This window comes from Parasteatoda tepidariorum, chromosome 8 (genome assembly GCF_043381705.1).
Source record: "Parasteatoda tepidariorum isolate YZ-2023 chromosome 8, CAS_Ptep_4.0, whole genome shotgun sequence".
NCBI classification, from domain to species: Eukaryota; Metazoa; Arthropoda; class Arachnida; order Araneae; family Theridiidae; genus Parasteatoda; species Parasteatoda tepidariorum.
Window position 1 is genome coordinate 80357044 of NC_092211.1, and position 16183 is coordinate 80373226.

At 27.2% G+C, this 16183-nt stretch overlaps 1 protein-coding gene across 1 annotated transcript; it reads right to left on the reverse strand.

Annotated features, from left to right (window-relative positions):
* Nucleotides 1-659: 659 nt before the first annotated feature.
* On the reverse strand, nucleotides 660-13613 carry LOC107451718 (cholinephosphotransferase 1). The gene is made up of 10 exons (XM_016067907.4): nucleotides 13357-13613; nucleotides 12015-12168; nucleotides 9302-9431; nucleotides 7185-7329; nucleotides 6369-6510; nucleotides 5724-5808; nucleotides 4166-4303; nucleotides 3932-4081; nucleotides 3194-3325; nucleotides 660-2396 (listed from the first exon to the last, which is right to left on the reverse strand). The coding sequence occupies exons 2-10, from the start codon at nucleotides 12152-12154 to the stop codon at nucleotides 2205-2207; spliced, it is 1254 nt and encodes a 417-aa protein (XP_015923393.1). The 5' UTR covers nucleotides 12155-12168; nucleotides 13357-13613; the 3' UTR covers nucleotides 660-2204.
* Nucleotides 13614-16183: the final 2570 nt, after the last annotated feature.

A 16183-nucleotide genomic window follows, 5' to 3' on the forward strand; every position in this document is an offset into this window, starting at 1 on the left:
TTTATTTATTACAATTTTTCTCTTTTGCTTAACTAAAAGCTTTTTAATAAAGTAATTACTAATAACTTTTACTTTAAATTACTAAAATAGTCAATATTTGTGTAATAAATAGTTTTTATTATGGGAAGAAAAATACTAAACATTTACACTATGTCTATACAATCTCTCTTTTATGAGGTATATATTTTGACACTCAGAAATTACAAATCTCTGCAAATTAAAATTCTAAAAATTAATATGTATTTTTCCCCATTTAACAATGTTATAATAGAATTCAATTATCTGGGGTGACAATTTCTTATCAGGTAACGTTTTTACAAAATTACAATTCGAAACATATCTTGCATGTTCTAACAATAGTGCACCTGACAGTTTTCATTGGAAAAGTTTTCCATTACAATTGAAACATGTCACCGCATCCAAATAGCAAAAATAATAAAATCTACATTCTGCCATAGCTTTTTCGTTCCACGTTCTGTAATACTTTATAAAGAAATAAAAAATTGAACATTGATAAGTCAGCCTTAAAATCTTTCATATGTAGATTCATGATATGCCTTTTTAGTTTCAAATAAATTCTTTTGAACACTATTCCATTTCACTTGGGAATTATGGAGCCCCTATAATTTTCACCTTGACAAGTGTTCAATATTTAGGTGTTAATAGTTTTTTTTTTAATGTTTGATATCAGTTATTAATATTTAGGTATGACATCCAGTATTCATGTAGTGAATTCTAATTGGTTCTTCATATAGCCCTCTATCGGTCTAAGAAATTTTGTAGAAAGTAACAATATTCCTCTATTACAGTTATTGACTACCAAACAAAATGCACTTGAAAGCTGTTATCAAAATGATTCCAATGAACTATGATAAATTTAAACACTTAACTACTGAATTCTTCCATTTTGTTGACGTAAAACAAATGACTAAGAGATATATAGGGTAGATTACCAAGCCTAATATGTTCCTAGTCTCACTAAAAAGAGAAGAAAAAATATATATAGTCTGACTATGTTGAATAGCATGTGTATCAAGGTGGAAAACTACAAGACCAGGTCCGGCACAATGCCATAGCAAAAAAAAATTTTAAAAACTTTTATTTGTTTGAAGGTTAAGCAGCATTGTTTTTAATTGTATAATAATTAATATTAATTGTTTAATTTAAAGTATTTATTTACATTAAAAAAAATTTCTACATATCTTATAGCTTGTAGAAAAAGATATGGCTGCTAAAGATATTCATCATCAGTTTTGTGTTTGAACATTCTAATGTTAGATGTTTTTATGCTAGAAAAAATATCCATAATTTATTTTTATAGAAAAATTACACTCAGGCGAAAGACTGATGTCTCAACTCACTCTTTTTTATTCTAAAAGAGTATTTGTAACCAGACATTTAATTTTATTCATATTTCACAAATATTTTTCTTGGCAAAGTATTAAATTTAATTAATTAATTAATAAAATTTACGATATTGTATATCAGTGTTAATATTGTATGGCTCTCTGTACTTCATTATTAAATAATGGAAATAAAAATGATTGTTGATGGTATGGGTTTAAAAAATATAAAGGGTGTAGAAAAAAATATATAGGCTGTAAATTTAAATTGACTATTAAGACATTCTATATGTCCACATTGATCACATTCTTTTATAAATGCATAAATCTATTTACAAAAGTCATACTAAATTATATCTATGTTTTAGTGCCACACATATCCAAATAATAATATAAAAGAATCTTCATAGAACAATACATTTATAAAATCACACTTACAAACAATATTAACACTATGTACAAAAAAAATTGACATTGGCATAAACTCTCTAAATTCTATTTCACATAACTCACACTTGTCCTTCAATAATTTAAAATAATTTTAGATTTAACAAAGTACAATGGCAGTGAAAGTAATGTCGATAGTTTTATACTTTTCCCACAAAAACTGCTTTGAAAATAAAGCAGCTTTGAGTTTATTATTTATTTTACATTAAGTAAAACGTATCCATTTTAGCAAGACTTGTGTCTTTTCATTTTTTATGGTAATCTTTTTCTTTCTTTTTTTCAACCAGCATTCATTCTGCACATTTCTGTACATGACCGACACATTTCACATCTGGGATATCATTCTTTATATTTCGTCTCAATCACTTTCAATGTTATGTATCACAAATCTAGTATTGAGTGCTAGATATGAAGCTATGAGGTTTCTGATGAATTTGATAAAATTTCAGAGTTATTCAGACCATTGACATAAAATCCTAGATTTCCTTTACGCGATTTAGGGTGGCTTGGTTCGTATTTGATGGCAAAGATCCATGCGTCTAAAGCTTCCCGCAAGTCCCAACTCACATATGTAAAATATCGTGCCACATCCATCAAATTGTAAACCTAGGAATAAAATTACATTAAAATAACTTATATCTTCTAAAAATAAATTTATTTTGATCTAAACAAATATTTTAATCAAAAATATTAGTATTAAATCGGAGGGAATAATGAATTTCTAAATATGTATATATAATTAAAACATATAATTTTTTAGAAGTATGTATAAATATTAAGGAATTCATTGTTCAGATTTCAATACTGTTATTCAAATCTAAATATAGTCAAATCTAAATTATATTAAATTTAATTAATTTTAGAATATTTTTATCAATTACTTTTTTTATATTTTCAGTGTGTTATATAATAGACTGCCCTAAACCCAATCTGGATTTATGTTGTTATCTGGACAAAAAGGCAAGATTTAGTAGTGATTTAAAATGTAACTTTATATATATATAATACCATATGCTTAAAGAACTCTTTTTAAGTTATCAGTTGCATAAATTTACAATGTAAATAGTTTTTATATTTTTAATATTTTATGATAAACACAAATGTCTTGTTTCTACAAGACAAATTTTACGAATGAATTAATTTAGTTTACCAGTCTTTTGCTTTTTATAAAAAGGTTCAGGGGATTAAAGGCCACCAATGAGTTTATTGGTTTATATATAAAGATATCTATAACATAATGAAAGCATAAAAATCTTTGATTGCAATAGGAAATAAGGAGAAATCGAAAGGTGAAGAAATACCCCCAAATTTCATTTTGATTACAAAACATCCTGACAAGAAAACAGCTTTTAATAAAATTATAAACAAAAAGAAAAACATAATCAGCAGAACTGAATACATACCAGACCACATAAAAGAGCTGTAGTAAGAGGTAGTTTATAAGGTGCTGGTAGATATGTATTGAGGCACAGTAAAAATGGCGCAACTAAACTAGAATCCCATAAATCCATATCTGCATATGTTACATTTGTCATCTGAAAAACATACAATAGGTTAGACTTCAGGAGAAAAAAATAGACCAATAAAGATTAAAATTTTCATGTATACAAATGTTTTATCAATTAGATTATTCATTGCACTGTGAAAAAGTTAACAATATTTTTTACATTTTCAGCGAGAATGTGAATATGTGACCAACATAAAATGGTGCCATGCAATAAAATTATGCTTTAGAACAGTTTTATGTGGCATACCTTTAATATTTTAGTGTTGCATTTGTTATTTCAAAATGTATAAGTGTACCTTCTGAAAATTAATGTTTTTTAATTGATTCATTTATTTCAATGACAAAACATAGAATGTTTTATATTAAAAATATAATTAAAGTTATAAATCTAGTGAACCATTAATATTATAAAAACTTATATATTTTTAATGTTGCATTTATCTTTTTATTCTGATGATGAATCATTTTAAAATGTAAAATTATGTTAATTTGTCTGCATTGAAACAAAAATTTTATACAAAGATAGAAATCTAATAAAACCAAATCATTGAAGTGTTTTAAGAGAACTGAATACATTTATTGAATGTCACGTTGCAATTGATTTAGAATATATTTGACAGTGTTTTATACCTACCACAAGTTTAACTGTAATTTTTGCGTAAGCTAAACCAAATGCAATGATGAATATACATGGACTAAAATAAAATAAGCCTGCTGAATAAGCTCTTAAAGCACAAAGAGTAAGAGCTGTAACTGGAACTAGAGGATACCAGATCTGTAAGCTCTGAAAAAAACAAATACCATTTAATATTCTTTTTGGTTTTGAATACACTAATAGTTTTATAATATAAAAAAATACTAATATTACCGTTTTTCTTTGAATTTTAACATATTTATCAAGAGGGGTCTTCCTCCCCAAAACATAAGTAACATTTGATACTACAGTTACACACAAAGAGATCAGCATGAAAGCACCCACAATCATTCTCAATTCAGTTCCAAAAATCTAAATAAAGAAAAGAAAATCCTTGCTAAAAAGTCAGGAAATATAGATATGCATACATGTCACTACTTTCTTAACTTCTGTCCTTTTTTTCTTTATACTGGGCAGGTTAGGGGACATTGTTTTTATGTTTATTTTATTTTAGTTGTGTCTCGCAGTCAGTTGTGTTATCTAGTTATTGGATTTTTATTTCAAGTTAGCTTTTGTTCGTACTATTCTTATGTATTTGTCTTATTTTTATTCTTATGTATTTGCTTTATGTATTTTATATTGTATATTATGTATTGCATTCTTTTCCTGGACTTTGGCAAAACCTTTGGGGTACAGAGAGAGCAATTTTAGACTTTTGTCTTGCTCTCTCAATAGAAAAGGTTTAGCTTTTATGACTTCCGGAGCTGGTACCCCCTGAAGACGCCAGCTTTGGTTGTCATACTTATTCATTTTTTTCTCATTTTCATTGTCTCATTTGTTTCAATTCCTTTTGGATTCCCAGCTGCTAAGTGCGTTTTTCCATTGGAAGTATCATTTTTAATTGCTTTAAAATGTTGAATTCTTTACTTAATATATGCATATGCATTTATACGCACACAGATATATGCATACATATATACACACATGCATATATATGATTTTAAATTATAAAAATATTTTTTATAATGGCTGATATAATTTGGGGGAGATCCGTCATGTTACGCATGTACCTGGATTCATTGATAACATGCAACAAAAACTTGTCTGTGCTTTTAAATTAATGTCAAGAATTAAGTAATCGAATGCGACTGCATGAACTCACAGAACTTTTGTAGACTTGGTTTGATTTCTATGCGTTTGAAACTTAGAAAATGTGAAAATTAAAACTGAACTATTAAAAATTCTTCATAATTCAAGGAATATTAGTTTTGAAATATATTTACCCACAGACTGTGATTACAAATATTCAAATGCAAATCTTATAATAAACTTATTTCAATTTTAGATTTATTTTGTTTCGAAACTTAGAAGAAGAATACAGAAATTTAATTTGTTGTATATTTTTTGAGTGAAATAATGTTTTGAAAAAGCTAAAGTATAACTTATGAAATAAATAGTTTTTAAAAAAAAAAGAATTAAAAAAAATTTTAGTTTTGCATAGAGAAGCAAATGTTTTCTAGTAATAATTTTGAAATGTTAATTGTTATAGAAAAAAAATTGTGTTTTAGTTAAAACCTAATGCTTAAAAAATAAATTTTAAAAAAAACTAAAATTTTGAGATGGAGACGGTGCTTTTCTAAGTTCTGAGTTTTTTTTTCTAGAATATTTTAATTTATACCAAAAATGTACGACCCAAATTAAACCTTGAGACATAAGAAACGTGTACATAAATTTACAAAAAAAATTTGATCAAGTAAGATTAAAATGACTTTTTTTGTTAAAATTACTGTACCTCTGTTTTCCATATTTGTTGACCATAAATAGCTGTTAGTAAATGAATACCTATGACCAAAAATTGAGCCTCTGAAACATCAATTCTGTAAAAGAAACAAAGAACATCACTTTATTTTTATTAAGTACTAAATACATAAAGTTTTACATTTGTGAAGAAATGTATCAAAAATTCAATTGACACATATTGATTTATAGGTACTTTTTAAAACATAATTCATGGTATCTAAAATCATAAAATGTTTTACTTATTAAATTTCTCGTTAAGGTTATTTGTATGCTAAAAGATACAAAGTTGCTAAAATTTGTATTGGATAGGACTTTAGCAAACTTTTGAATTCTAGATTTGAAAATTTTAATTATAAGCTTTTACAATAATCTATCAGTAACAGTATATTTTAAATTAGAGTTATTGAAATGTCGTTTTTGAATTTACACGCTGGATTAGTAATTTAGCTTCAGAATACTGTTTTTAATACACAATAGCAGTCTGTTAAATTGTATTTTACTATGATAAGCAAAAAAAAAAAAATTTCTTAGTCAACATATTGAGATTGAAGAAAGATATAAATTATTTCCCAAAATTGAAAATAGTGTTTTTAGTGAAAATAGTATGGCAAATGGTTAAATAAAATGCTAAACTTACTTTCCAAAAATCATTTGATGTGTCACGTGATCTTGCCAATGGCTAGTATAAAATGCTAACATGGATGCAATGAAAAATGAAAACATGAGTAAAGGAGAACTACCTAAACGGCACGCTGCTGCAGTTGTTAGCGCAACAAAAACTAGAAAAGAAATTGAATACACTTAGCTAATTATACATTTGAATTGAACAAATGAATATGAAAATTAAATCACAAAAATGCTGTACAGTATATCATAGGTGATAATACGTCAAAGTATTGAATAGCATTTCAATTCATGAATAAAATTGAATTTTTCACGCTACCAATTATTAAAACAATAAACTCTTTTTTTTCTACTAGAATTATTTTATCAATTATTGAAAATATCAAAAGTATTTATTAATGATGTGAACAACATTATGGCAAAGCAAGTTATGGCATTTCAATTCATAGATAACATTGAATTTTTCATGTTTCCAATTTTAAAGATTTTATTTTCTAAATTTGCAAGTAGTAATATTGAAATAATAAACTTTTTTTCTTCTACTTAAGTCAACATTTTTTTCATGTTTCCAATTTTAAACATTTTGCTTAATTACGAGTAATACATATAGGTAATACCAAAATGATAGATAAATAAAATAGTACTCTTTAAGTAAATGATAGACTCAATACTTGAATTTAGTTTAATAAAGAAATTAATTTATTTGAATTTCAAAACTAATTAAAGTTAAACCTTTTAAAACTCAATTACTATTTAAATAAGCATTTATTTACCGCGAATTAAAGTAAATTATATAAGTTATAAAGACGAAAAAAAAAATGTATATTACTTGTAGAAATAGCATCACAGCCATGATCATATACTTCTTCAATCGGAGAATTTTGTACTTTAATTGCTTGTTTGCCATCTAAAGCGTCAAGTGTTTGATAAAGAAAAACTCCAATACCACATAAAACATACACCCAGGATGGTGCCTAGAGAAGAGTAATTGTAATTAGTAAAATACGTTTCACTAATTAAACTTTCTATACTCTATATAAACTTGTAAACTATATAAACAGGGCTGAAAGTTGGTCAGAAAAGCGAGAGAGAAAAAACTACTAGTATAACTTTTTCATTTCTCGTATTCCGAAGAAGTAAAATATCTGTTGTTATAAAATCAATTAACAGTTGCAACATACATTTGAATGTGAATCGATAACAGTGGCTTTTTTTTTTAATAAAGTTATTTTATTTACTGTTTGTTACTAACTACTAATCTCAGTAGTAATGGAAATTTTAATTCTCCCTGAAAACTAGCTAGAAATGAAAAGCTTTTACTTCCAGTTCTTTATCTTGTAAAAAAAATTTCAGCCCTGGTATTAATGAATGTTGTACACATATTATAAAATATTTAATTAAGTTTTTTGTTAATTTTTGAATACTGAAGTGATTATAATGAAAAATTATTCAAATTTAAATTAACATAGTTTAGGAATCATGTAAGTGTTCTTTTAAATTTAGCCAATTGTATCAAACGTAAAATAGTATACAACCTGTTCCATTATTATCACCCTTAATATATATATTAAAAATTCTTGACAAATATGAAGTTAAAAAAGAAGAATGTACATTTGAGAGTTTGCAAATTAATATTTAAGTGAGGAAAAAACAAAAAGGTTATCAAAATCTCATGAATCACTATTGAATAAACCGTGACTAAAAAGATCATAACTAGTTTTAATGTTGGGAGAAACTTAAAGGTGTTTCTAACGCTTTTCTTTCTCCTCCTAATTATCTCAGGCAATCAAACAGGTTTTAAGGTTTTTCTTTTCTTCATTAGGTATTAATAAAAAAAATTTCCTTTCTTAAACATTACTTTCCCATGACCAATGCATACATACTTCTGCTTAATTTTTCACAAGGGTTCTATAAATATATGTAATAAAGGCAGCAATTTCAGAACACATTGTATATACAAATAACTTATTGCTTACGATTTTAAAATATTTTGCAATATTTTTATTCATAAAAATGGTCTTTATGATTTAAATGTAAAATATTACATTTTAAATTCATAAACAGTATAGCAAATAAAATCATTCACATATATCAAATTCGATTTTGTTTTAAAATTTTCAGCCTGAAGAAAAAGCAAATGTGATAGTGTTACTAGATTAGCTCATAAATAAAACTGTTAATTAAACTTAAATATTTTATGAAAATTATAAGTTTTTATGAAATTTTTCAATACAATAAATTTAAAAATTACCTGAATCAATACTTCATTCGTTTACAAAGATATAGAAATAACAGTCGACTTGTTTCAAGCGCTCAAAATAAGGCGCCCATTTTCAAGACTTGCCAGACTTGAACGAGAAAAATAAGTGATTTGTTATATAAAACTAAAAGTTGCTAACGAAAAATGGAAAAATAAAGATGAGAAACAAAACTAGAAAAACTTCGGTAGCAGAGGTGCTTTTCTAATTTTGTTTCTCACCTTTATTTTTCCACTTTTCGTTAGCAACTTTTTGTTTTTTATCTCAAATCACTTTTTCTTTTCATTCACGCCTGGCAAGCTTTGAAAATGGGTGCATGCTTTTAAGCACTTGAAAAATATTATTTTTATAAACCTATTAATATATTTTTGAAACGAATGAAGTTTTCAATCTTACCGATTCTATTTCTTGGGATTATTTATTTAAAATTATTTGAAGAATAATTTTTTGAATTGAAAAATTTATTTTGAGCAAAACAAATTTTTTTTTAAATTTTATTAAATACGTAATAGTTAGTGTTATTAATTTCATTCTATCTATACTGAAGGTCATTATTTGTTAAAAATATTATAAGGTGAAAAGAAATAGAACAATTATTTCACAGCTTATGTGCTAAATATTGATGGAAAATATGTGATGTGCATTCTCCCTGTTTTAAATTATCTCCTAGGTAATTAATGAAGCTTACTTCTGCTCTAGCATCAGGACTGAAATACAAAAGAGTTAAACAACTAGCAAGATTGATACCCAATCCAAAGCAAGTCAGGACACATGGAGCCACATGAAGAGGAACAAAATTCGCTAGCCACATCCAGAACCTGTAGTGAGAATAAAGAGTAACTAAATATGTTTAAAAATGGTTGTAAAATTTGTCCCTTAAACGCACATTGGAAAAGAAATCTATTGATTTTGCAGCAAAAGCTTATCTCTTATATTATTCTAGCTGAGATAGCAAAATAAGGTTTATTTTCACTCCACATGAAAAACCTTTGCAACGTATCTACCACTACAAAAAATGTAATTCCAATTCAATAGTATATAAGACATGTTAACTCGATTTTATGGTGGATATGGTCGATAACTACTCACTCCACACCTTTTTATGTAAACCTAAAAAGGTTTTTTATGCGGTTTAAGTGTAAACCTTCTAATCTTATAACGAGATCTGTGAGAATCTGCTCTATTCTACGCACATTACCCTAATCAAAAACCTTGGAAAACAACCTTCGATATAAAAACCTTAAATCAAGGTTGTCTTAGGGTTTTCAAGCGTGAAAATAATCCTGGAATAAAGCTAGTCTTAAGCTGAAAATAATCTTAAATCTGGGTAATCATAAGGTTTCTTTTCGCAACGTCTTGTATGCTCAGCTGAAATCCACCTTGTCATGAAATTTTAATGGACAATGCAATTTGATCCCATCGCTAGTGTGACGTCATCTGAAACGTCATTATGGATCTAAGTGACCATTTTACCTGTGTGACAATACTTTTTAAAAATAATTTTTAATCCTTTTAGAATGAAATGTTTGAAACTGCAATATTTTTGCTTCATTGAAAAAAGGTTTTTAGTACAAACATTTTCGTGAAATGAAATTCCGAGACAAGGTTGCATTAAGGTTACATGCTTTCTGGGATTGATTTTGCTGCCAAAACTTTCCTCTTACATTATTATAGATTTGTTATTTGTTCAGATAGCAAAATAAGGTTTATTTTCGTTCCACATGAAAAACCTTTTAATGTAAACCTAAATAAAATGAAATTCCGAGACAATGTTGCATTAAGGTTACATGCTTTTTGGGAGGATTTCTTCACAATTGAGTAACAATAAAAAGTTTTGTGGAGTAACATTTTTTTTTTTCTATTGGCGCAACATATTTATAAATTATCAAACGGAATCTCAAAACTTGTCAGGTAATCTTATTAAAATTATTGTGTGTTTAACTTTAAAAAAACCCAATAATCAAAAATAATACAAGAAACGTTATGTAACAAAAATTACATTTTTATAGCAAAAACTGATAAATTTGCGTTAAAGTTAGTTTGGGGATTGGGGGAATGAAATATCATAAGTCTAAAAACGCCCCCCCCCCTTTCATATTAGATATTGTTAAAACATATTAATATCTAAGTAAAGACGAACCAGCTGATATACAATTTGATGCTATAATACAAAATTCGAAACAATATTAGAAATAAAAGAGTTGTAATGAGTTCAAATTTTTGTTACAGTATTGGTATAGTTTGCGGGGACGCAGTTTTAGAGGGGCGACAAATTTATGAAAAAATAATTAAAACTGTATTCCAGAGTAACGTGTTTTTCTCTTTTAAATATTCTCAGTATTATTTCATAATTGAGGGCCCCAATAACTTCATCAAATGTTTATACGATTCACCTAAAAAATTGAACAAGATGTCTTTTAATATTGTATTTGCTTTGCAGGTAGACTTTTTATTGTATTTTTTAAATTTTTTTTTTTACAAATTGGGAAAATATTGGCTGAAAAATGTCTTAAGGAGAAGTATTCATTAAAAAACAATAAACGCAATCAAAAAGTGTAATAGACGCTGTATGAATGACATAACATTGTTGAATTTTAAACCAAACCGAAGTGAAATTTATGAAATTATCGAAGTAAGTTGTCTTTAACATTATGTAAAGTTGCAATATCTACTTCAAGGTAAAATTGAGAAGAAAAAATGCCCATTGTAAATTGGATTTAAATGTTGACATTATCTAAAATATAAAACGATCCTGAAGTGCGCCCTTTTATTTTTCACGGCATTTGCGCGGGGGGCGCAAAAACTGAGTTTGTCCCCGGACGCTAATTTACAATCCAACTGTGTTTAACGACTTGCTCTCACTCTTGCTTTTATTTTATTTTTCTCTTGAGATTTTTCTTTGAGATTTGGTTCTAATTCTAATAATTCACGCATAATTTCTGCACGAATACTGCACCAAAAATTGAAAGTGATAATATCTTCATGCAGAAAATTACAGAAGATGAAATTAATATATTTGCAAATTTGTTAGGACGACGCTCATTTCGGGTGCACAGGTGTCCCGTAATGACCGCCCTTAATAGGCGAAAACGAAGAGGAGGTGAAGGACGATTATTAAAAACACCTTCAAGTTTCAACATGTAAACAAACAGCTTTGCACACCCACCTTCGTCTGTACAGTGATTTGTCAGATTTCGATATAGCTCCGATAGCTCCTACCAATGTGTATTCCTTAGTTTAAAAATTGATTTTTAACAGGGATTTCAAAATGTACAGTATGGGTAGCAATTTGTGAATATCCTAATAAATTTATTTCTGAAATTTGGCTTGATTTTTAAAAATTGAGAATGCCACTAGATAAAAGTTGTTCCTAATTATGAAATAAAACAGAGTCAACGTACTTTTGTAGAAAAAGAAGTTCTAGAATAGAGCCGGCAGAAGCATGGTATATGTACGGCTTTTTCGCTAAAACGTCCATCTGCTCAGGCAGAAGTATCCATCCAGTTTTGCTCTCTCCATTACTCTTTATTTTTGAGTACATCTTTAAAACCCAATCTGAAAGTTTTAAGTTTAATTAGTTTAATAAATAATAATAATTATGTCATAAAATCTAAGAGTTTAAGAACACTTTATTTTAGCTCTTTTAAGAAAAGAAAATTAAATATAGTATAAAAGAAAAACAACTAATCTTCCGATGAGATTTGAAGTAGTACAACACAATGCTTAGTATGCCTTGTAAAAATAATAATTTAATTTATTAACTTAAATAAAAAGACCACAGAACTAAATTATAATTCGAAGAGTGAATATTGCCAGGTGGGGTGTGGGTGCTCTCCAATAATCTATACATATTTCAAAGATGAATTGCAAATTGTCCAAAAGCATTAAAGTATTTGTCGAAATTCGAAATGGTCCGCCATTAAGACGAGAAGAAATCATTAATTTCCCTGCCTGATTTGGGTTTTAAATTGGTAGATTGGCCGAAACCACGATAAAATTAATGAACCTATGATAATATAAAATTTATGCTGTTGGGACTGATGCACTAAAAAAAACAGTTTTTAACTCGGTTAACTATCGTTATAGGTTAATTATCGTATATATATCTGTTACTGTGAGAGGCATCTGAGCTGCCGTTTCATAATAATAATAGTTTTACTTAATAAGCATAATAGTTAATGCATAATCGTTTTATTACAATTTTTTCCACAGCGGAAAATTCTCATTAAAATGTCCGAGTTGTGTTCAAAATTACTAAGCTTCGATATAGTGGCTATAATAAAGAGATCTACTAAATGTGTACAGTTCATCAACAGCCATAAATAAGTTTTTATTTTTTAAAAATTAACTTATAGTTAAATAATATTTAGACTTTTAAACAGGTAAATTGTAGATGCTTTTTTAAACAATAATTTATGTTTAAAAAAAAATTTTTTAAAAAACTTATAGTAAATCACAATAGGAATAGCTTCACGGTACATGTAAATATAAAAAAGAAAATATTCTGCAGGATTTTTAACATTTAAAATTAAAAAATTTTACAAAATGCATCTGAAAAACCCAAAATAAATACCCATTATACATTATTTGTTTCGTAATAAATACCTATTACGTCATTATTTGGAAATTATAATTTTTATTTAAAGACAAAAGTTTTTTTTTAATTGTTATGTTTCATGCATAATAATTTTAAAATGAGCATCAATTAATAATTCTATCCAAATGATAAATGGAATAAAATACCTTTATTTCAATATGTTGCCAAGGTTTGAGAATAAAATCTTGTGGATAAAAACTGTTGTCCAATTCAATTGAATAAACAACTATAAGGAGTGTTGAAAATTATTGCTTATAGTATAGATTTAATTTTTTACTAACTCCCATATACAATGCTACGAACACCTTTCAATCGCATAGGTTACAACGACCTATATGTTGAGAATCTTGAATGAGCTTCTTATTTCACTGCAGTGAAATTGTAAACAACGCAGGGCAACGGCGAATTTCATTGGATATGACGTCATTAAACGCCGTCTCATTGATTGAGCAAAATGTGATGTAAGAGGCTTTACGTACACGCTGGAAATCGAAAGTTTTTTTTCTTTTCTTTTAGATGAAAAAAAATATCGACGATATGATATTAATCTCTCGTTTAATTTTACACCTTTTACGCATCAAAATAATAAGATGCGCTTTTAAATTTATCTTTTCTTCTTTTTTTTAAATTTATTTTTTATTATTATTAGTAAGAAACGCTTAATAGTTGTGCTAAACGAATTTTAAAATGTTTTAAAAGAACAAAGCTTTAGGAAAAAAATTATCACTGTCATTTATTAAAAAAAATGAATTTATTTTTTTTAATCTTATTTTTGCTCAATCGTATAAAATGCATGATTAAAATTTGAAAGCGATCGAACGTGTTGGTATCTATTGCAGCAGTTTTCAAATTTTTTCGGCTATGAAACCCTAAAAACTCTTTAAAAATGAAGACATGCATAGAAACTATTTTTGCCCATAAAATATAAATTTTGTGGTGCAAATCAAATTTTTAAACCATTCCTTGTAATGTTTAAAATTTTAGTCACGTTTTCATTCAGAAATTTCACATTAGACTGCCATGTTTAGAAAGAAATTAAAACTGAAATTCAAAGTGCATGGAATCATTTGACAGAATGACTTTTGTAAAAAAGCATTTATTTAAAAAAAAAAGAAGAAAAAAACGTTTCGTGGTGCAGATTTGTAAAATAAATCTAAACCATCCCTTGTCATGTTTAAATTTTTGGTTACAAAAATTTCTCATTCAATTACATTGTCTAGAAAAATTTTTAACTCAAATTCAAAGTGCATGATATTATTTGATTGAATGTCTTTAGTATAAAACATTTATTTCCTAAAGGTTTCGCTCTGAAAATTTGCGAAATTAATATTTTCGAAATATATATTATATTTCAAAAATACTAATCATGTAACCTTACGGCAACTTGTCAGAATTTTATTTTTATTGTCATGAAAATAAAGTGCCATTTGGGGTTGCGTAATAGCCCTAGTACATTCCAGAGGTACATTAATTATGCGTTTCGTGATCTTCTTAAAGAAGGTGTTGTTATAAAGCAAAAATATTGCACTTTCTAACCTTTCATCCTAAAAAGATTAAAAATAATTTTTTAAAGCTTTTTGAAAAAGTATTGTCTCTTCGGTCCATAATGACGTTTTAGCTGACGTCACACAAATGACGTCACACAAATAGGATCAAATTGCATTGCCCACTAAAATTTCGTGACAAGGTGGATTTTAGCTGAGCATACAAGACTTTGCGAAAAGAAATCTTATAATTACCTAGATTTAAGATTATTTTCACCTTGAGACTAGCTTTATTGAAGGATTTTTTCACACTTGAAAACCCGAAGTCAACCTCGATTTAAGGTTTTTATATAAAAGGTTGTTTTCCAAGGTTTTGGATAAGGGTAATGTGTGTAGAATAGAGCAGATTGTTACCGATCTCATTTTAAGGTTAGAAGTTTTACACGTAAACCGCATACCAAAGCTTTTTAGGTTTACATTAAAAGGTTTTTGCCGAGTAAAAATAAACCTTATTTCAGTGATGGGCATCATTCATGAAAATTTTATTCATGACTAAATTTATTCTGAATGATTATTCATATGAAAATTTAGTCATTATTCATCATTCATTATGCAAATGTATAAAAATGTTTGAATAATGATTNCGGAGTATGGGTTTTATTGTGCCCTATTTTATTCCATTTACGTATTAATTAAATTATATTAGTATTTAAATTAGTTTGAATTTAATTAATAAATGTATAAAATTAACATGTGTTTTTTTTCTAAAGTTTTTCACACTACACTTCACTACAGTTAGAAATTTAAATCTTTCACAGTGAGTGGCTCTATACCAGCTGTCAAAAATACATTTGAAGTTGATGAATTTGCAAAAAATCAATATCTGGTAATCAGGGGGTCTACCCAAAACCGAAAAACATGGCAAGGGGTCAAGACAAAAAAGTTCAGGAACCACTGGTCTAAAACAATGGTATAGATTTTGAGAGGCAATTCCTCTCGCTACCAAGTTAAACTGTAAAGGAGTGGAGATAGTGAGAGGGAATTCTATTTATGCTTTTAATTCTCTTTTTTTAATTTTTACGAATAAACTGATAATGGATATTTACTCAATTTTTCAATATATTTCGACGTATGTAAAATACAAGTCCGTCACCCAATCGCAATTTGGGATATAAAGTGTGCGATATTTTAGATTCTTAACTAATTTTTTTTCTTCAAAAATATGCCAATACAATTCCGCAATTAACAGCTAAATTGTATACAGTTGTCAGTCTCAAAATTTTTGATAAGTATCATTGTTTTTTATACAATTAACGTTTAAAAAAAAAGGTTTATCGTTATCTAAATCGGTTTTCATCACGATTAAATGTTTAAGAATCTAAAAATCGAGAAACGTGTAGTTATAAATTACTTACTGAAAAACCACAAATCTCATCATTTTATTGCTATGTTGCTTTGAGGAAAATATTATAGACTAAAAATTTTCAAG

Excerpts from the sequence above, each read along its gene's own strand:
- LOC107451718 (XM_016067907.4), bottom strand. The coding sequence starts at position 12,154 with ATGTACTCAAAAATAAAGAGTAATGGAGAGAGCAAAACTGGATGGATA. Across the intron at positions 6,511-7,184 it reads CTGTGATGCTATTTCTACAA|TTTTTGTTGCGCTAACAACT; the intron begins GTAATATACATT and ends TTTCTTTTCTAG. Across the intron at positions 2,397-3,193 it reads CAGCTCTTTTATGTGGTCTG|GTTTACAATTTGATGGATGT; the intron begins GTATGTATTCAG and ends TTTTATTCCTAG.